The 22,182-nt window shown below is 41.5% G+C and overlaps 2 protein-coding genes across 4 annotated transcripts; one reads left to right on the top strand and one right to left on the bottom strand.

Annotated features, from left to right (window-relative positions):
* Positions 1-1,876: 1,876 nt before the first annotated feature.
* Positions 1,877-12,414, top strand: LOC139402482 (ly6/PLAUR domain-containing protein 6-like). Its single transcript, XM_071146443.1, has 4 exons — positions 1,877-1,998; positions 9,294-9,392; positions 10,112-10,242; positions 11,776-12,414. The coding sequence occupies exons 1-4, from the start codon at positions 1,881-1,883 to the stop codon at positions 11,956-11,958; spliced, it is 531 nt and encodes a 176-aa protein (XP_071002544.1). The 5' UTR covers positions 1,877-1,880; the 3' UTR covers positions 11,959-12,414.
* A 1,863-nt stretch (positions 12,415-14,277) lies between these two features.
* Positions 14,278-20,737, bottom strand: LOC139402484 (cobalamin trafficking protein CblD-like). 3 transcript variants are annotated; one of them, XM_071146446.1, is made up of 8 exons: positions 20,656-20,737; positions 20,057-20,095; positions 19,786-19,933; positions 17,798-18,018; positions 17,509-17,617; positions 16,674-16,792; positions 15,498-15,584; positions 14,278-15,308 (listed from the first exon to the last, which is right to left on the bottom strand). In XM_071146446.1, the coding sequence occupies exons 2-8, from the start codon at positions 20,063-20,065 to the stop codon at positions 15,093-15,095; spliced, it is 909 nt and encodes a 302-aa protein (XP_071002547.1). In that variant the 5' UTR covers positions 20,066-20,095; positions 20,656-20,737; the 3' UTR covers positions 14,278-15,092. The 3 variants fall into 3 exon arrangements, with proteins under 3 accessions (XP_071002547.1, XP_071002549.1, XP_071002548.1); XM_071146448.1 differs by having other exon boundaries at positions 20,357-20,671; XM_071146447.1 differs by having other exon boundaries at positions 20,454-20,661.
* Between the last annotated feature and the right edge of the window lie 1,445 nt (positions 20,738-22,182).

Here is a 22,182-nt window from a genome sequence, read left to right as displayed (position 1 = left end):
AGGCAGAAATATAACCGTACCGTCGTCATGAAGGGCAGCAGGCAGAAATATAACCGTACGGTCGTCATGAAGGGCAGCAGGCAGAAATATAACCGTACCGTCGTCATGAAGGGCAGCAGGCAGAAATATAACCGTACCGTCGTCATGAAGGGCAGCAGGCAGAAATATAACCGTACCGTCGTCATGAAGGACAGCAGGCAGAAATATAACCGTACCGTCGTCATGAAGGGCAGCAGGCAGAAATATAACCGTACCGTCGTCATGAAGGGCAGCAGGCAGAAATATAACCGTACGGTCGTCATGAAGGACAGCAGGCAGAAATACAACCGTACCCGTCGTCATGAAGGGCAGCAGGCAGAAATACAACCTTATAAATCGGACTTCATGTTCAAGCCAAGGCTGGCTAGACCTGGTCATCCTCTACCTTTTTGCTAATGTGCTTTATTCAAGCTACTTTATTGAATAATGATGCACACCAAGGCTTCTTATTAGAGATTGGGGAGTTTGTTTGAAGTTCAATCAATGAGTATTGATTATCTTTCTGATATGGGATAAGACTACTTAGCATAGTAAATTGTGTGAATAAATGAATTATAAAAAAAATAAAATGGCTCACATTACCAGGCGTTAAATGGAGGTAAAGGAGGGCTTTGTAATAGTGGAAAAAAAGTTTCAGTTTTCGGCAGAAAGTGGATTAATAAAGTCCATCAATATCTTATCTCTGCAAGGTGTAAAATTCCAACCGTATCAGTATTGCTCCCTCTACCTGGGATTGAGTAATTGAACCCCTGCCATTGGCCCATACATTGTAGAACCACGTTGAGTCTGTGCATCCAGAGTCATGGAGAAGGAGAGGAGGCTCATTATCTGTCCCTGGTCTGAACCCATAGAGAGTCCAGCATCGGGGGCTTTGTCATGGGTACTGGTCCCATTTATCAGGCTCACTGGTATGGAAGTAAAGATGGTCTTTAGTGGGGCAGACACCAGTCTCCCTCCATGCAGACCCACCATTGTCCTCTCTGGCCTGGGCTGGTAGTCAGGCTGTATATCATAGGAAAACAAAACGGACATTCCATCTCTAATCTAGTTGGTCTTCCTTTTTGTCCAGCTCCTCTCATTGGTTTACAGAGTCAGGGATTAACAACATGAACATCCGATAATCTGACTGGTTATTTAGCTGTAGAGCTTTGGCTTACTTAACATGACTTCCCCATGACTGAGCCATCCTCTCTGGGTTGCTGTGTGACCGGTGGGGGCCAGGAGCCTGACCTAGAGCTGGAGCTCTCTTACTGCCATAACCATTTGTTCAGTTACAATGTGTTTTCAATGGGAGGGGAAGAGGGATAGTTAGTAGTTGTAGACTATAATAGATGATTTAGTAACAGATTATTAATACAGCCGTAATAACATTTAATAGATATAGACTATAATAGATGATTTAGTAACAGATTAGTAATACAGATTTAATAACATGTTATATATATAATATGTCGGTCCTCAAAGCAATCCTTTACCCCGTTCAAGCAACCTGAGAAAAGCCTTCATCAATCCACTCACTGTATGTAGACTGTGATCCTAGCTTCATGGGATTCACTATAGGGTTAGTTACTGGATGCCATCTGAGTCGGGGTCTGGATGACATTTAGCTAATGAAGCAAAGCACAGCGCACACAACAGCATGAGTGAGATACAGACAACTGATCACCTACTCCGGATGTACTGATCGATCTCTCTCAATCCATCTCTTTCTTTCTCTCTGTCGCTGTCTCTCTCCAACTCTGAGGATGTTTACCTTCAATATTTTATTCACTGATTGATTTCCCTCAACAGTGTCTTGGACGTTGACCAATCAGACAGCTGCATGTGGAAGGTCTCAGCCAATGATGGAGGCCTGGCCAGCAGCCTGGGTCCTACTTTTAACGCTAATCGCTGATTGGCTGGAAGCGGCTCAATCGCGGGACTTCACTGTGAAGGACATCATCCTCCTCCATCCATCAAGTATGAATACACACGCATTGGAAATGTATTTCTGTATCAAACTGTGGTAGATGGAGTTGCACCTTTCTTTTCTTCTGGTTGAGTCTGCTGGCAATGTCTCCGTGACCTTTGAAATGAGTCATCAATACTGAGATGTGACCATTATAACAGCCCAGAGAAAGGGCATCCATCCATGACCCTCTGATCCAGAGTTCTTATGGGGGGGGGCACACAGGGACACGTTCCCCCTCAGATTTGTCCTGTAAAGTTTAAAAAATATATATATATTATTGTAATTTTATATTATTATGATTTATTTTTTGGCTCTTCTTTTATGAATTTGTCTTTAGCTCGCCCAGATAGGTTCCCAATCTCCAAACCTCATAACTAGACGCCAAGAAGCCATTTCAGGCTATCAATCAAATTAGAGTCGCTGTTTATAAAACAAGCCGTAGAAAGTTGGTTTAATCCCCCAGAAAAGACAGAACAAATATGACAACAAATATTAAGGTTAAACTCAAAATATTGTAATTGATAAAAATAAATAAAAAATTGAGAAATAAATAAACGCCCCCACCAAAATAGTATAAATGATGTCATAAATATGGTGGAGTTACGTCACACACGCAGCTAACAAAAACATACGGACATGTCTGCTCTACTCAAAATTACAACCAATTAATTGCAGCATAACCGCAAAAACGGAAGAGGCAAGTGGACGGGGGAGAAAGTAAGGAACGTTCTCTCAGCCCTGCATTAAAGAACAACATTGGCTAAAGACAATTGTGATAAATTAAAAAAAGTATAGCAGTTTTATTTAAGGACCAAAAATGGACAGCTGCTCCATATAGATTACAAAATCGTTGGGGAGAGATTTCAATGTACCTATACCATGGCACATGGTTTATAAACTGATACACAAAACAACGCTGGATTCAAAACTTAGATTGCGATACAAAATTCTTGCAACCAATACCATTTTATCTATATGTGGGATACAACCATCCCAGCTCTGCAGATTTTTTGCGATTAGACAGAATCATTAGCTCATTTGTTTTGGTACTGTCAATATGTAGCTTGTTTTTGGTCGCAGGTTCAGGAATGGCTGAAGAATTGCAACATTTGGAGCTAACTCTGCAAATAGCACTGCTGGGTGATTTTAAAAGTCATAGTCAATCGATAAATAATATTTAAATCAAACCTTTATTTAACTAGGCAAGTCAGTTAAGAACAAATTCTTATTTACAATGACAGCCTACCCCGGCCAAACCTGGACAACGCTGGGCCCTATGGGGGTCCCAATCACGGTCAGATGTGATACAGCCTGAATTTGAACCAAGGTCTGTAGTGACACCTCTTGCACTGAGATGCAGTGCCTTAGATCGCTGCGCCACTCGGAAGCCCTATATAATAATACTCTTAACAAAAATCTTTATCTTTAACTTACGATCTGTATAAACTATGAGAATAGAAAGGTTCAGAACTTTTGTGAAACATAACAGCACAGTTGAACAATATATAAGCAAATAGAAATCCAAACAGAGATAGATGGGAGGGGTTGAGTGGAGCTTAACAGAGGGACTGAAGGGTGGGATTGTAAAAAAAAGCTGTTTCAGGTGTTTGGTGTCTTTGCCGAACACCCCCCCCCAGCCATCCTCACATACTTTGTGCCCCCTCAGATCTTTGAGGTGCATGCCGCCCCTGCTCTGATCCCCAGACAAAGGTGACATGGCCACAGTTGGTAATGGTCACAGTAAGGCCTCTCTCCACCCTGCCTTCATCTTTGAAGGTACTTTCCATATCTAGATGAAGAGATTATAATAAAACCATATTTATCCACAATGCCAGTGTAGAGACATCTTCCTCATCCACTCAGAATATGTACCACTGTGTGACACAGTCTCTGGCTTACTACATCTGCGGTGTTGGGTATCAGTGAGATGTGTGCAAGTTTCCAGACGTGACTTCCTGTTTCCCACCCCTTTCTCTCTGTGAAACTGAGACACATTCTGTCCCTCAGCCTTCAGTTCCTCAGACTACAGTTCCTCAGACTACAGTTCCTCAGACTACAGTTCCTCAGACCACAGTTCCTCAGACTACAGTTCCTCAGACTACAGTACAGTATACTGGTCCACAGTGAGAACTGGGCTCACCGCCGCGTGAGAAGTATGGAAACGCACAGTAGCTCTAAGAGGCAGGCACGTACGAGGTCAGACCCTTAATGGTTCCCCTTCCCCTCCATCTCCCTGCAGTCAAACACTGAAATCTCGTCTAATGTATTTTACCTCAGCTCTCTTGGCACAATCTGCCTTCAACATCTGATAAGCCAAGAGCTCCTATGTCAGGTTTATGGTTGTTCGTTTCATAGGGATATCTGAGCTGAATTCCCCAAGAAATGCGTGTCTGTTTCGACCCACGCCCCGGCATGTACAGGGGGATAGGATGACCTTGACCAGCCCTGGGGGCTTGGGGTATGGAGGGTGGATTAGAGGGAGTGTGTGTGTGTGTGTGTGTGTGTGTGTGTGTGTGTGTGTGTGTGTGTGTGTGTGTGTGTGAGAGACTGGCAGGCAGGCAGGCAGGCAGGCAGACTTTTGTTCGCTGAGTGACGTTTGGATGACCCTAAGACCTGTAGCTGTCTTAGGATGTGTCCTAAATGGTACGTCATTCCCTTTATAGTGCACTACTACCCCATGGGCCTTGATCAAAATTAGTGCACTATACAGGGAATAGGGTGCCATTTGGGATGCACTATATCCAATGGGAGGCCTGATTCCCAGTGTTCTTAGTATTAACATAATGGTTGCCAATTGAACAAACCAAACAAGCCTACTGTTTGATCACGGCAGATGGTCTCCATGCAAAGTTTAGTGACCATTCTATTCTAGAATCTAGACGGTTGAACTGACGGTTCATTAATTCAATTCAAACTGTATTGTCCTCTCATAATATAACACTTAACAAAGACACACAGAGTGAGTGTAGTTAAATGTCCTGTATGTACTGCAGTTAAATGTCCTGTATGTCCTGTAGTTAAATGTCCTGTATGTCCTGTATGTACTGTAGTTAAATGTCCTGTATGTCCTGTAGTTAAATGTCCTGTATGTCCTGTAGTTAAATGTCCTGTATGTCCTGTAGTTAAATGTCCTGTATGTCCTGTAGTTAAATGTCCTGTATGTCCTGTATGTCCTGTAGTTAAATGTCCTGTATGTCCTGTAGTTAAATGTCCTGTATGTCCTGTAGTTAAATGTCCTGTATGTACTGTAGTTAAATGTCCTCTATGTACTGCAGTTAAATGTCCTGTATGTCCTGTAGTTAAATGTCCTGTATGTCCTGTAGTTAAATGTCCTGTATGTCCTGTATGTCCTGTAGTTAAATGTCCTGCATGTACTGTAGTTAAATGTCCTGTATGTACTGTAGTTAAATGTCCTGTATGTCCTGTAGTTAAATGTCCTGTATGTCCTGTAGTTAAATGTCCTGTATGTCCTGTATGTACTGTAGTTAAATGTCCTGTATGTACTGCAGTTAAATGTCCTGTATGTCCTGTAGTTAAATGTCCTGTATGTCCTGTAGTTAAATGTCCTGTATGTCCTGTATGTCCTGTAGTTAAATGTCCTGTATGTACTGTAGTTAAATGTCCTGTATGTACTGCAGTTAAATGTCCTGTATGTACTGTAGTTAAATGTCCTGTATGTACTGTAGTTAAATGTCCTGTATGTACTGTAGTTAAATGTCCTGTATGTACTGTAGTTAAATGTCCTGTGTGTACTGTAGTTAAATGTCCTGTATGTCCTGTATGTACTGTAGTTAAATGTCCTGTATGTACTGTAGTTAAATGTCCTGTATGTACTGCAGTTAAATGTCCTGTATTTAAATGTCCTGTATGTACTGTAGTTAAATGTCCTGTGTGTACTGTAGTTAAATGTCCTGTATGTACTGTAGTTAAATGTCCTGTATGTCCTGTATGTACTGTAGTTAAATGTCCTGTATGTCCTGTATGTACTGTAGTTAAATGTCCTGTGTGTACTGTAGTTAAATGTCCTGTATGTCCTGTAGTTAAATGTCCTGTATGTCCTGTAGTTAAATGTCCTGTATGTCCTGTATGTCCTGTAGTTAAATGTCCTGTATGTCCTGTAGTTAAATGTCCTGTATGTCCTGTAGTTAAATGTCCTGTATGTACTGTAGTTAAATGTCCTCTATGTACTGCAGTTAAATGTCCTGTATGTCCTGTAGTTAAATGTCCTGTATGTCCTGTAGTTAAATGTCCTGTATGTCCTGTATGTCCTGTAGTTAAATGTCCTGTATGTACTGTAGTTAAATGTCCTGTATGTACTGTAGTTAAATGTCCTGTATGTCCTGTAGTTAAATGTCCTGTATGTCCTGTAGTTAAATGTCCTGTATGTCCTGTAGTTAAATGTCCTGTATGTCCTGTATGTCCTGTAGTTAAATGTCCTGTATGTCCTGTAGTTAAATGTCCTGTATGTCCTGTATGTTCTGTAGTTAAATGTCCTGCATGTACTGTAGTTAAATGTCCTGTATGTACTGTAGTTAAATGTCCTGTATGTCCTGTAGTTAAATGTCCTGTATGTCCTGTAGTTAAATGTCCTGTATGTCCTGTATGTACTGTAGTTAAATGTCCTGTATGTACTGCAGTTAAATGTCCTGTATGTCCTGTAGTTAAATGTCCTGTATGTCCTGTATGTCCTGTAGTTAAATGTCCTGTATGTACTGTAGTTAAATGTCCTGTATGTACTGCAGTTAAATGTCCTGTAAAGTTAAATGTCCTGTATGTACTGTAGTTAAATGTCCTGTATGTACTGTAGTTAAATGTCCTGTATGTACTGTAGTTAAATGTCCTGTACTGTACTGTAGTTAAAGTGTCCTGTATGTACTGTAGTTAAATGTCCTGTATGTACTGCAGTTAAATGTCCTGTATTTAAATGTCCTGTATGTACTGTAGTTAAATGTCCTGTATGTGTAGTTAAATGTCTGTAGTTAAATGTCCTGTATGTACTGTAGTTAAATGTCCTGTGTGTACCTGTAGTTAAATGTCCTGTATGTACTGTAGTTAAATGTCCTGTATGTACTGTAGTTAAATGTCCTGTATGTCCTGTAGTTAAATGTCCTGTGTGTACTGTAGTTAAATGTCCTGTATGTCCTGTAGTTAAATGTCCTGTATGTCCTGTAGTTAAATGTCCTGTATGTCCTGTATGTCCTGTAGTTAAATGTCCTGTATGTCCTGTAGTTAAATGTCCTGTATGTCCTGTAGTTAAATGTCCTGTATGTACTGTAGTTAAATGTCCTCTATGTACTGCAGTTAAATGTCCTGTATGTCCTGTAGTTAAATGTCCTGTATGTCCTGTAGTTAAATGTCCTGTATGTCCTGTATGTCCTGTAGTTAAATGTCCTGTATGTACTGTAGTTAAATGTCCTGTATGTACTGTAGTTAAATGTCCTGTATGTCCTGTAGTTAAATGTCCTGTATGTTCTGTAGTTAAATGTCCTGTATGTCCTGTATGTACTGTAGTTAAATGTCCTGTATGTACTGCAGTTAAATGTCCTGTATGTCCTGTAGTTAAATGTCCTGTATGTCCTGTAGTTAAATGTCCTGTATGTCCTGTATGTCCTGTAGTTAAATGTCCTGTATGTACTGTAGTTAAATGTCCTGTATGTACTGCAGTTAAATGTCCTGTATGTACTGTAGTTAAATGTCCTGTATGTACTGTAGTTAAATGTCCTGTATGTACTGTAGTTAAATGTCCTGTATGTACTGTAGTTAAATGTCCTGTGTGTACTGTAGTTAAATGTCCTGTATGTCCTGTATGTACTGTAGTTAAATGTCCTGTATGTACTGTAGTTAAATGTCCTGTATGTACTGCAGTTAAATGTCCTGTATTTAAATGTCCTGTATGTACTGTAGTTAAATGTCCTGTGTGTACTGTAGTTAAATGTCCTGTATGTACTGTAGTTAAATGTCCTGTATGTCCTGTATGTACTGTAGTTAAATGTCCTGTATGTCCTGTATGTACTGTAGTTAAATGTCCTGTGTGTACTGTAGTTAAATGTCCTGTATGTCCTGTAGTTAAATGTCCTGTATGTCCTGTAGTTAAATGTCCTGTATGTCCTGTATGTCCTGTAGTTAAATGTCCTGTATGTCCTGTATGTCCTGTAGTTAAATGTCCTGTATGTACTGTAGTTAAATGTCCTGTATGTACTGTAGTTAAATGTCCTGTATGTCCTGTAGTTAAATGTCCTGTATGTACTGTAGTTAAATGTCCTGTATGTACTGTAGTTAAATGTCCTGTATGTCCTGTAGTTAAATGTCCTGTATGTACTGTAGTTAAATGTCCTGTATGTACTGCAGTTAAATGTCCTCTATGTCCTGTAGTTAAATGTCCTGTATGTCCTGTATGTACTGTAGGAAAGGTAAGTCGCTCTCTGTAGGAAAGGAAAGTCGCTCTCTGTTTGTAGCAGCAACATCAATCCTTTGTTTGCTGTAGCTCTGAGGACTACACATCGCTGTAGCTCTGAGGACTACATATCGCTGTAGCTCTGAGGACTACATATCGCTGTAGCTCTGAGGACTACATATCGATCGCTGTAGCTCTGAGGACTACACATCGATCGCTGTAGCTCTGAAGACTACACATCGATCGCTGTAGCTCTGAAGACTACACATCGATCGCTGTAGCTCTGAGGACTACACATCGCTGTAGCTCTGAGGACTACATATCGCTGTAGCTCTGAGGACTACACATTGATCGCTGTAGCTCTGAGGACTACATATCGATCGCTGTAGCTCTGAAGACTACACATCGATCGCTGTAGCTCTGAGGACTACACATCGCTGTAGCTCTGAGGACTACATATCGCTGTAGCTCTGAGGACTACACATCGATCGCTGTAGCTCTGAGGACTACACATCGATCGCTGTAGCTCTGAGGACTACACATCGATCGCTGTAGCTCTGAGGACTACACATCGATCGCTGTAGCTCTGAGGACTACATATCGCTGTAGCTCTGAGGACTACATATCGCTGTAGCTCTGAGGACTACATATCGCTGTAGCTCTGAGGACTACATATCGCTGTAGCGCTGAGGACTACACATCGCTGTAGCGCTGAGGAATACAACAACTCACAATTAGGAGTCAAATGTACAATTTGCATTTCTTCTATAGCTCATTGAGTAATGACAATGTATTGATTCAGGGAAGTGTTTTTTCATTTTGGGACATGTTATTAAATCTACCAAAAATATGTTATTAAATCTAGATGGTGAATAATAGACTTGTGCTCGTCTCCTCTTGTCTCCACAGCCACACCTCATCCTGGAGGGTTCAAGTGTTTCACATGTAAAGATGCACCAGACAACTACGAATGCAATCGCTGGGCTCCGGACGTATACTGCCCACGAGGTAATTACAGGAAGGTATTTCTGGTATTTACAGCCTGCTCTGTATCTATCATCAAACTCTGTTTTTCAGACCCTCTCGACTCCGTCCAGAGCAGAAATATAAATGACAGGAAAATACCAGGCTGTAAAATGAAGGGTTATCAATGTTGTCTTTGCTGGTTTCTGTATCTTAAACATGGTGTATTTCACTTAAGCTGGACATGTTTAGATAAGAAATTGAATTGGCAGGTTGTATAATTCCACAGGCTCTCTTCTTTTATATAGATATATGGTTGTCTACTAAATGTCTGAAATCATTGTGAAGTTATTTGTTGCCTTAAAGATTTGATCTTAAAAGCACATTCTATGAGTTATTAACAAATGATAAATAGTAGTTTATCACATGAGGATGTGAGGATTGGTTTAAATCACTGGAATCCATCTGAACCTCAGGCTCTTTCAGTGTTACCGTCCACTTCAGTAAGAAGTAGATTGTTGACATATGATATTCATGGAAATTAATGACATTGCTGTTGAAAAGTAAGCTACATTTGCGTTTACATTAACTGACATACAATAAATGTGAAAGTGATGTGTTCTTATCATCGTTCAACTTATTGCTCATTGGTCCGTTATTTCTCAGGATTCCATAGCGTCTGAACGTTAGATCACATGTATCCATCTCTCAGTTGTAAATATTGCAGATTGCACCTTTAACGACAGTGTCTGTGTGTCTGACAGAGACCCGGTACTGCTACACCCTCCATGTGTTGGACGTCCAGGGGAACACTGTGTCTGTGACCAAACGCTGCGTGGCCCCGGCCCACTGTCTGTCTACAGGCTGCACCCAGGACAACCATGAAGGATACAAGGTCATTCAAGAAGCCTCTTTCCTTTGCATAACATTACATTTCTGACACGGCTGCTGAAGCAACTCCTAAATGTACAAGTGCATTTCATTTACCAGGTGAGGGACTAACCAGGGGCAGTTCTCAACGGGGACACACATACAGCATGTATGGAAAGAAAGAGGATGTTTGAACTTTTATTAGTAATATTTGCAGTTCAGAATGTAGCTCTCTGCTCTGTGGTGTCTGGTGGGATCTACCACACTGTCATGGTAATCCCCAGGCCCTGGTTTAAAATGATCTCACTTGGATAAGAATCTGTTCCCTTCTCAGCAGTTGTTATTTGAATGTCTTTCTGGAAATTCCTCTGTCTGTAGTCTGTCTGTGTTCGGTCTGTAGTCTGTGTTCGGTCTGTAGTCTGTCTGTGTTCGGTCTGTAGTCTGTGTTCGGTCTGTAGTCTGTGTTCGGTCTGTAGTCTGTCTGTAGTTTGTATGTGTTCTGTCTGTAGTTTGACTGTGTTCTGTCTGTAGTTTGTATGTGTTCTGTCTGTAGTTTGACTGTGTTCTGTCTGTAGTTTGTATGTGTTCTGTCTGTAGTTTGTATGCGTTCTGTCTGTAGTTTGTATGCGTTCTGTCTGTAGTTTGTATGCGTTCTGTCTGTAGTTTGTATGCGTTCTGTCTGTAGTTTGTATGCGTTCTGTCTGTAGTTTGTATGCGTTCTGTCTGTAGTTTGTATGCGTTCTGTCTGTAGTTTGTATGCGTTCTGTCTGTAGTTTGTATGTGTTCTGTCTGTAGTTTGACTGTGTTCTGTCTGTAGTTTGTATGCGTTCTGTCTGTAGTTTGTATGCGTTCTGTCTGTAGTTTGTATGTGTTCTGTCTGTAGTTTGACTGCGTTCTGTCTGTAGTTTGACTGTGTTCTGTCTGTAGTTTGTATGCGTTATGTCTGTAGTTTGACTGTGTTCTGTCTGTAGTTTGACTGTGTTCTGTCTGTAGTTTGACTGTGTTCTGTCTGTAGTTTGTATGCGTTCTGTCTGTAGTTTGACTGTGTTCTGTCTGTAGTTTGACTGTGTTCTGTCTGTAGTTTGTATGTGTTCTGTCTGTAGTTTGACTGTGTTCTGTCTGTAGTTTGTATGCGTTCTGTCTGTAGTTTGTATGCGTTATGTCTGTAGTTTGACTGTGTTCTGTCTGTAGTTTGTATGTGTTCTGTCTGTAGTTTGACTGTGTTCTGTCTGTAGTTTGACTGTGTTCTGTCTGTAGTTTGACTGTGTTCTGTCTGTAGTTTGTATGTGTTCTGTCTGTAGTTTGACTGTAATCTGTCTGTAGTTTGTATGTGTTCTGTCTGTAGTTTGTATGCGTTCTGTCTGTAGTTTGACTGTAATCTGTCTGTAGTTTGACTGTGTTCTGTCTGTAGTTTGTATGTGTTCTGTCTGTAGTTTGTATGTGTTCTGTCTGTATATTTAGATTTTTGCTGGGAGCACCATTTCATCTATTCAAATTGTGTGTGTGTGTTAACGTACTAGGGGAATAAAGGTGATTCTATCTCTACTCCTGATTCCAGGTCTGCACTGCTTGCTGTGAAGGAAACATCTGTAACATGCAGTTGCCAAGAAACAAGACAGACGCCATCTTTTCCACCACCTCTCTCCTCCACAGCAGTAACGGTCTACTCACACACTACTGGCTGCTCACTGGCTGTCTGAGCTCTACCGTCATCAGCGTCATGCTATCCAACAGTCTATGACATCTAACACTCCTACCGTCATCAGCGTCATGCTATCCAACAGTCTATGACATCTAACACTCCTACCGTCATCAGCGTCATGCTATCCAACAGTCTATGACATCTAACACTCCTACCGTCATCAGCGTCATGCTATCCAACAGTCTATGACATCTAACACTCCTACCGTCATCAGCGTCATGCTATCCAACAGTCTATGACATCTAACACTCCTACCGTCATCAGCGTCATGCTATCCAACAGTCTATGACATCTAACACTCCTACCGTCATCAGCGTCATGCTATCCAACAGTCTATGACATCTAACACTCCTACCGTCATCAGCGTCATGCTATCCAACAGTCTATGACATCTAACACTCCTACCGTCATCAGCGTCATGCTATCCAACAGTCTATGACATCTAACACTCCTACCGTCATCAGCGTCATGCTCTCCAACAGTCTGACATCTAACACTCCTACCGTCATCAGCATCATGCTATCCAACAGTCTATGACATCTAACACTCCTTCTGCCATCAGCGTCATGCTATCCAACAGTCTATGATATCTAACACTCCTTCTGCCATCAGCGTCATGCTATCCAACAGTCTATGACATCTAACACTCCTACCGTCATCAGCGTCATGCTCTCCAACAGTCTGACATCTAACACTCCTACCGTCATCAGCGTCATGCTCTCCAACAGTCTGACATCTAACACTCCTACCGTCATCAGCGTCATGCTCTCCAACAGTCTGACATCTAACACTCCTACCGTCATCAGCGTCAGATATTTGGTGTTATAATTTTATGAAGTTGCTTTTCTGTTGTTTAATTTATTTAATTTTTCCTATTTTTATAACCGAGACAGTATTGACGGAATCTTCTAGATTTTGTCTCATCGTAAGAAGTTCTCCTGTTATATTTACTGGATTCTATGTGCGGTATGTGATATATGTACATAGTATTTATTTTGTATAATAATTGTTAAATACCTGTAGTTAACATTGGATTCAGGTAGAATGAAAAGTGAACTAGGTTGCAGTGCAGTGCTTTTGTTCCTGGAGTCGTGTGATTGGTTGGTTTAGGCTGTGTGCCCACCATACCCATGAGACTGATGACTTGATCATTTCCTCTCAACCCATTGGCTATCTGGCGCTGGAAGATATGACGTCAACCATAACACTACAACGTTGTAATGTTTCTGTATTTCTCACAGTTCTGTCCAATAGAAAGGTTGCCACTTATTGATTAGCATGTCGTCTTGAGGATGATGGTCTAAACATCCTGTACTGATCCCATATACCAGGTTTGGTGCACATTGTGTTCACCATTAAATGTATTATACCAGGTTTGGTGCACATTGTGTTCACCATTAAGTGTATTATACCAGGTTTGGTGTACATTGTGTTCACCATTAAATGTATTATACCAGGTTTGGTGCACATTGTGTTCACCATTAAATGTATTGTTTGCCTGAACATGTTTCTACAGTATAAACAGTATCCACATAACCAGATAGTGTAGTTTGTGGAATGCAAGATATTTTAGATCCCGCATGAGGCGTGTGGAGTCAGACTGAGGTAAGGTTTCACAGTGAAGGTAACATCAGGCAGAAATACAACGAAAGGTTTGGAGCTTAGAGGTGCAGAAAAATAGGACCATTCTAACACCCCTCTCTTTTTCTCGCCTCTCTGCTTTCCTCTCCAGGAAGTAAAAAGGTAAGGTCTTTCTCAGAGCCTCGGCGTCCAGGAGGTGTAGTTTAAAAGCCTTGTGAAGGAGATTATGTTAAACTGCAGGGGTGTTCATTTTAAAGGACTTCCTTTATCTGATTCTGGCCGACAGACTGGGTGGTCACAGTTCCAAACCAAACCCATCAGTCCTTCTCAAATCAGTGTTTAGCCTAAAGTTTTTAGAGGTGTGAAATTAGATGTTTCTCTTACCCAAACAACATACTCTTTGTCCTGGGAACACTTTACTAAAAGAGAAGGCCCAGAAGTCATATATTTTTATGGGACTCCCAATCACGGCCAGTTGAGATACAGCCTGGATTCAAACACCTCTATCACTGAGATGCAGAGTAACGCATTACCTCAAGGCCAGGCATATTCATTTAAATTTCTCCTAGTGTTTGTGTTCCCTAATTAGCGCTAGGAAATTAGCAAAGAGTTAATTGCATTGTCTACATTTCTAATCGTATGCAAGGAGGACAGAGGACAAACTGAAAATCTCTTTTGAATTAGCTATTCATTATTTTGTTTAGTGTTGTGTGTTGCCTCACAAGTCGCTACTTTCTTACTTACATTAGATGATTGAATAATTAAAGGACTGAATGATGTGTGTACCATACCAGCAACATAGACATTTTAATTCATATGGTAGAAACGTACAACAGACTCCTCCAGAACACCATATTTCTATTCCCATTGTACAAGTGAAGGAAAACCCTGTACAGTAGCAATACTCTGTAGACACTAGATTAGTCTGAAAGTGTTTACTATATTAGACTAGATTCAATCCGTAGTGCTGAATTTGAGTGTTACAGCACGATATAAATGTAAAGATTATTTCAGATTGAACTGAGATATGCAGCGTTTACCGTGAATGCAGAACATTGCCTTTGGAGTTATATCTCACGTCTCTTCAGCACCAAGGCCAGGAAAAGGGCCCTCAGTCAAAGGTAGCTAGGTGGTTTATTGGGTGTTTAAACACAGCAGTCAAAGGTAGCTAGGTGGTTTATTGGGTGTTTAAACACAGCAGTCAAAGGGATGTTCCTCAGTCAAGTCTTTATGATATCATCAGAGTCAACGACAGATCGCAGCACTACTGTACGCAACCTACCGGTCTACTCCAAGTACATAGTTATATAGCCTGGTCCCAGATCTGTTTGTGTCCTCTTACCAACTTTGGCAAGACAGCACTAACAGAACACAAACAGATCTGGGACCAGGTTAACATAGTTAGGCATGCGTCTGAAGACAACAACCCATTAGAACTTCCTCTCCATGCTGCTGTGGTGAAGACAACGGCATAATGGGCAACGGTTTTCCTCCAAAACAATACCAGAGTGAACAAACAGAGGTCAGAGCACAAACAGTCTTCTGGATAGTGAGAAACATCATTCTCACATGGTGATAATAAAATATAAAAACTAGTCCCCGTCTTCAAATGCACTTGACTGGCCTTGAAGTCTTTCCATGACGTGACTGTTAGCAGGTGCAGTGGTGAAAACAGTTCCAACAAACGTAGGTGTTCCCCTCAGGACGTGACGGATAACTGTGCAGGATCCAGAGGCCTCGATGTGGAAACCTAGACGGCTCCACTCCTCCTCTTTGAGTAGTGGGTGGTTGGAGTGAGACCCAAAGAACTGTGGGACAAGACAAAGGAATGATGTGATGTGGTTGTCTTGAAGATTACATACGTCTCCTGGAAAATATCTCAGATTGATGAAGTACAGTAAACAGTACATGAATATTACATATGTATTACACATTATATAGATATTTTGACATAAACAATTAATAAACAAACAAAAACAGGTAGGAGAACAACTCACAGCTGATCCTGATGAGGGGTCAATGAAGTCAGCCCAGAAGCCAGCTGTCCACAGAGCAAAGCAGATTTCCTTAGCACCACTAACAAACTGGGAAATAACAGAAAACATATATTATCTGTCAGTAGTCAAACTAACTGAAATAACTGAAAACATCTAGTATCTGCCAGTAGTCAAACTAACTAAAAACATCTAGTAGCTGTCAGTAGTCAAACTAACTGAAAACATCTAGTATCTGTCAGTAGTCAAACTAACTGAAAACATCTAGTATCTGTCAGTAGTCAAACTAACTGAAAACATCCAGTATCTGTCAGTAGTCAAACTAACTGAAAACATCTAGTATCTGTCAGTAGTCAAACTAACTGAAATAACAGAAAACATCTAGTATCTGTCAGTAGTCAAACTAACTGAAATAACAGAAAACATCTAGTATCTGTCAGTAGTCAAACTAACTGAAATAACAGAAAACATCTAGTATCTGTCAGTAGTCAAACTAACTGAAATAACAGAAAACATCTAGTATCTGTCAGTAGTCAAACTAACTGAAATAACAGAAAACATCTAGTATCTGCCAGTAGTCAAACTAACTGAAAACATCTAGTATGTCAGTGGTCAAACTAACTGAAAACATCTAGTATGTCAGTAGTCAAACTAACTGAAAACATCTAGGATGTCCGTAGTCAAACTAACTGAAAACATGTAGTATGTCAGTAGTCAAACTAACTGAAAACATCTAGTATGTCAGTAGTCAAACTAACAGAAAACATCTAGTATCTGTCAGTAGTCAAACTAACAGAAAACATCTAGTATCTGTCAGTGGTCAAACTAACAGAAAACATCTAGTATCTGTCAGTGGTCAAACTAACAGAAAACATCTAGTATGTCAGTAGTCAAACTAACAGAAAACATCTAGTATCTGTCAGTAGTCAAACTAACAGAAAACATCTAGTATCTGTCAGTAGTCAAACTAACAGAAAACATCTAGTATCTGTCAGTAGTCAAACTAACTGACAGTTAACAGACATGAAAACAGTTCACCAATAAAGGGGAGGTACAGAGTAAGACCTTCAATAAGTACGCAGGCCTACAACTCCAAAATGTGATGGCAGAATAATTTACTGAAATTAGTATCACTGAATCCATATCAATGGGAAACAACCAGTGGACATTCCAACTCACTTTGTGAAGTAGCTGTTCTCTGTCGATCACTTCTTTGTCGATCACCTCACATCTTGTGTGTTTTACCGTGACAACAGTGATGGCGCTGGCTGGGGCCGAGGGGAAATAGGATTCAAACTCTAACAGAGGAAATTAAGAGACGTGTTACACATTCAACTGCTAGCTAGCCAATAGGCCTACAGAAAAGTCAGCTATCACCCACTTGGACAACATTAGTGACGTTAGCAATGCAGTTACTTCCCCCTAGTGGACATGGCTGTGTGCAATATAAACTGACGTGTGTGGGCTGCGGTTGATAAAACATGACATGAATGGGGGCCTCCCGGGTGGCGCAGTGGTTAAGGGCGCAGCGCCAGCTGTGCTACCAGAGACTCTGGGTTCGCGCCCAGGCTCTGTCGTAACCGGCAGCGACCGGGAGGTCCGTGGGGCGACGCACAATTGGCCTAGCGTCGTCCGGGTTAGGGAGGGTTTGGCCGGTAGGGATATCCTTGTCTCATCACGACTCCTGTGGCGGGCCGGGCGCAGTGCGCGCTAATCAAGGTTGCCAGGTGCACGATGTTTCCTCCGACACATTGGTGCGGCTGGCTTCCGGGTTGGATGCGCGCTGTGTTAAGAAGCAGTGCGGCTTGGTTGGGTTGTGTATCGGAGGACGCACGACTTTCAACCTTCGTCTCTCCCGAGCCTGTACGGGAGTTGTAGCGATGAGACAGATAGTAGCTACTAAAACAATCGGATACCATGAAATTGGGGAGAAAAAGGGGTTAAAAAAAAACCTGCCATGAATAGTTAATGTTATGATAATATAAGTATGATAAGTATGACTACACCATGCTACCTTTCTTCAGCAGCTCAGGACAGGTCTGTATAGAACAGTCCACATTGGGCTGATCAAAGTAGTGCTCTGCCTTGCGGACGCTCCTCGATAACATGTGACCAATTTTGCCCTACAAAGAAAAAACATCTAGGTATTCAACATATAACTCTACCAGTATGAAACATAATAGAAATGTTTTTAATTATATAAATATATTTTTGAAATGTTTAAGAATAATATCCATTTTTATTAACAATTGAATAAGGACACGTTTCTTTAGTTAAGGAGTTATTGTGAATGACGTAGTTACCTGAAACTCGCTGACAAACTGGGCCATTACAAACTCATGTCTCTCGTTGCTAGTAGCAGCAGTCAGAACGTCAGGTACCGTCCTGTGGACTGGGCCTTTAATCCTCTGGTCTGCCATGCCTTCCAGGTGAAAGTCAAAGCCTGAGTTACCTGGCAACTGGAACCGCTGGTCCTGGGGGCCAAAGGGTCCCATGTTCTCATCAGGCCATACTGTCCTAGGGCCTGGTAGGGAGAAAGAGGAGTATAATACAATAATGTTAAATCTGTTAGACAATGCATGTTCTGCCTAACAGTAGCTATAGTTATGGAAAGTTTGAGATCATTTTCTCAGTTTCATTTTTAATTCATACAGTGCATTCGGAAAGTATTCAGACCCCAGACCCCTGGTAACTAACATCTTGTTACGTTACAGCCTTATTCTAAAATTGATTAAATTGTTTTTCCCCTCATCAATCTACACACAATACCCCATAATGACAAAGCAAAAACCTTTTGTATTTTTTTGCAAATATATAAAAAAAATAAAAAAACGGAAATATCACATTTATAAAACTATTCAGACCCGTTACTCAGTACTTTGCTGAAGCACCTTTGGCAGCAATTACAGCCTCGAGTCTTCTTGGGTATGACGCTACAAGCTTGGCACACCTGTATTTGGGGAGTTTATCCCATTTTCTCTGCAGATCCTCTCAAGGTCTATCGGGTTAGATGGGGGAGCGTCACTGAACAGCTATTTTCAGGTCTCTCCAGAGATGTTTGATCGGGTTCATGTCCGGGCTCTGGCTGGGCCACTCAAGGACATTCAGAGACATGTCCCGAAGCCACTCCTGCATTGTCTTGCTGTGTGCTAAGGGTTGTTGTCCTGTTTGAAGTTGAAACTTCACCCCAGTTTGAGGTCCTGAATGCTCTCGAGAAAGTTTTCATCAAGGATCTCTCTGTACTTTTCTCCGTTCATCTTTCCCTCGAAAGTTTCTCAGTCCTTGCCACTGAAAAACATTCCCACAGGACAAATAGTTCAATCTTGGTTTCATCAGAAAGGGGAATCTTGTTTCTCATGGTCTGAGAGTCCTTTAGGTGCCTTTTGACAAACTCCAAACACGCTGTCATGCACCTTTTACTCAGGAGTGGCTGCCATCTGGCCACTCTACCATAAAGGCCTGATTGGTGGAGTGCTACAGAGATGGTTGTCCTTCTGGAAGGTTCTCCCATCTCCACAATGGAAATCTGGAGCTCAGAGTGACCATCAACCCGATCATCCCTGACCAAGGCCCTTCTCCCTCATTACTCAGTTTGGGCTGGGCGGACAGCTCGAGGGAGAGTCTTGGTGGTTCCAAACTTCTTCCATTTAAGAATTATGGATGCCACTGTGTTCTTGGGGACCTTCAATGCTGCAGACATTGTTTGGTATCCTTCCCCAGATCTGTAACTCCACACAATCCTGTCTCAGAGCTTTTTGACCTCAAGGCCAAGTCTTTTGACCTCAAGGCTTGGTTTTTGTTTTGACATGCCCTGCCAACTGTGGGACCTTATATAGACAGGTGTGTGACTTTCCAAATAATGTCCAATCAATTGAATTTACCACAGGTGGACTCCAATCAAGTTGTAGAAACATCTCAAGGATGATCAATGGAAACAGGATGAACCTGAGCTCAATTTCAAGTCTCATAGAAAAGGGTTGGAAAACTTACGTAAATATGGTATTTATGTTTGAATCTTTTTAATGAATTTGCACCGAAAGAATGTAACCTGTTTTCGCTTTGTCATGATTGGGTGGTGTGTAGAGTAATGAGGGATTTAAAAAAATATCTAATACATTTTAGAATAAGTCTGTAACGTAACAAAACGTGGAAAATGGGAAGGGGTCTGAATACTTTCCGAACTCACTGTAATTACAATTCATAACTCAAAAACACACAGGCCAAAATACGGTCACAGTTAGTCGTAAATGAGAAATTAACCAGTGTTGTGGTCCATATAGCAGTAGCCTACCTGAGTCTGAGTCCCCACGTGACACGACAAAATAAGGCTCATCAGAACCAGCAGCTGAGAAGGTTCGTATCCAGCCCACCCTGAGCGCAGCTAGGGCCTGACGCCGTGACGACTGGGTCATCACCAGCCGGGCTCGGCCACACAGCACCTACACGGTTATTAATCAAATCAATCAGAGGAAAAGCGTCAAGCACCCTAGCTACAGTATTATAGCACAATACGATTACATTACCGTCTATTATATGTTGTAATGTAAAGGTTTAGTACTTACACTAGTCATCCCGGTGGCCCTCTGTCACTAGTTTCACACCTGAAGATGTGGAAAGAAGATGAATACTACATGTGTGACATTACATAATAGGACAGCTAATAACCCATGCAGCACAGACAGAATACAGCAGACAGTTGGGAAATATAATTTAATTGATCAAACGTAAACTTGATATTGCAAGTTAGCTTGCACGGTTATATACTATGAGTGTTGCCTTAGCGATTGCGTCATATTGTTGTTTACTGCCATGCGTTTGACTATCTAGCAAGTTAAAAGGGACAAAAACAAGATGATACATACGTATTCGATACAGCTAACTAGTGTTGTTGTTGACAACTGGCAATGACAGACAGCCTAGCTATGCTAATTAGCTTGGTAGCTAAAAGAGCTGACATACAAGTCCAGTCTTGTTTGTTTTGATCGGCTGCACTCTCACTTCTCGTTCGCGACAGACGTAAGTTTGAGATGACAATTTCATAGTTTTCAAAGTTACATTTCAATGTAAACATACACCATTACAACACGATGATATGCGTTAAGTTCCTGAAATATTCGAGTGAATGTGTGCTGTTTATGTAAAGAAAACATAACGTTCTTACCTAATCAGACGACTATGTACGCTGCAACACGTCCGCACGTATGCGAGTTCACATGACTTGAGAACAGTATACGACGAGGGACAAACCGAGCTTTTTGATTGTATGTGTTATTAGAGGATGTCCGTCAGATGGCAGCATATCTACACGAATCAGGAAAAGTCATAAAAAAAAATGATAATGGAAAAAGCCCACCTAGTTCGACTGCTGTTCAATAAAATAACCTTGTTGAAATTATGATAGCTACAAAAAAAGTAGTCTACTGATTACTAGACCTCTGCACAGTACGTAATATACTACTTGACAACTAAGGCATATATTTTAGGGTATTGGAAATAATTATAATCAGTGACTCCATTCACCATCCGTCTCCCACTGAGCTATAGGCTTGACCTCCCATAGAGATGTATTATTGCAGCCTCCCTCATTATAATACATTATCATACAATCAGAAGGTATTTACCTTTGCTGCCAATGATATAACCATACAGCCTACTCTATTGTGGACTGACCTTCCACCACCAGTAGACAGAGAGAAGCTGGATGTGAAGAGTTAATGTATTTTCCCCTGAGCAGACTCTTTCATCTAAACTGACTCAAAGTACCCTGAGTGCATACTGTACATTTATAGAATGTGTATGTGATCCATGTGGGAATTGAACCCACAACCTTGCCATTGCTAGCACCACACTCTTACCAACTGAGCCCTGAGTTCTGAATCTGATGACCACGACAGAGCTGAGAGCTAGCTAAGGTCAGTTGGGACAAGGGGGGACATTCGACGAGGGTATTAACAGAGCCTGTCACTGTCAGGTCCCCTGTGGCCGGGAGGGTTGACACACTGAGTGACACTTTCACAGAGCTGAGAGGAAGTGGAGTGGGGAGTTATGGGACTTTTGCTCCAGGGCTTTAGTGCTGGAGGAGGTCTCTCTCTTTCTCTTCCACCTGTCTTTCTCTCTCTCCCTGTCCCTGTCCCTCTCCCTCTCCCGGTCCCTGTCCATTTCTCTCTTTTTCTCTGCGTGTGTTCATGTGACTGGTGTGTGCTTATCAATGTGTGTGTGAGTTCTCTCTCTCTCTCTCTCTCTCTCTCTCTCTCTCTCTCTCTCTCTCTCTCTCTCTCTCTCTCTCTCTCTCTCTCTCTTATGTGCAGATGCAGTGGAATGGTTATGCAGGGAGGCATCTGGAGGACTCAGCCTGCCTGTCAGAGTGTTTCCCTGGGATACATAAAGAATAGTACAGCACCACTCTCAGCACCACTCCAAACACTACATTATATTGGCATGGCATGCACTCTGGAGTCTGGAGGGGGTCCCACAGGGACAGGGCTGCTCTCTAACCAACAAACATGCAGAACACCTACTGAAGAACTTATATACAAGTTTTCAGGGGGAAGGGCTAAAAATGATGCAGTATAGGCAATTGCGCATATTCACTGTGACTCCATGAAAATTACATCAAGGTTTGATTCTCTGCTATTAATGATTTTCAAAAGTCATTTTTACTTCAGCACAAAGTGCTTTCACAGTAGCC

This window comes from Oncorhynchus clarkii, unplaced genomic scaffold (assembly GCF_045791955.1).
Source record: "Oncorhynchus clarkii lewisi isolate Uvic-CL-2024 unplaced genomic scaffold, UVic_Ocla_1.0 unplaced_contig_8869_pilon_pilon, whole genome shotgun sequence".
NCBI lineage: Eukaryota > Metazoa > Chordata > Actinopteri > Salmoniformes > Salmonidae > Oncorhynchus > Oncorhynchus clarkii.
This window is presented reverse-complemented; position numbering and strand designations above follow the sequence as displayed.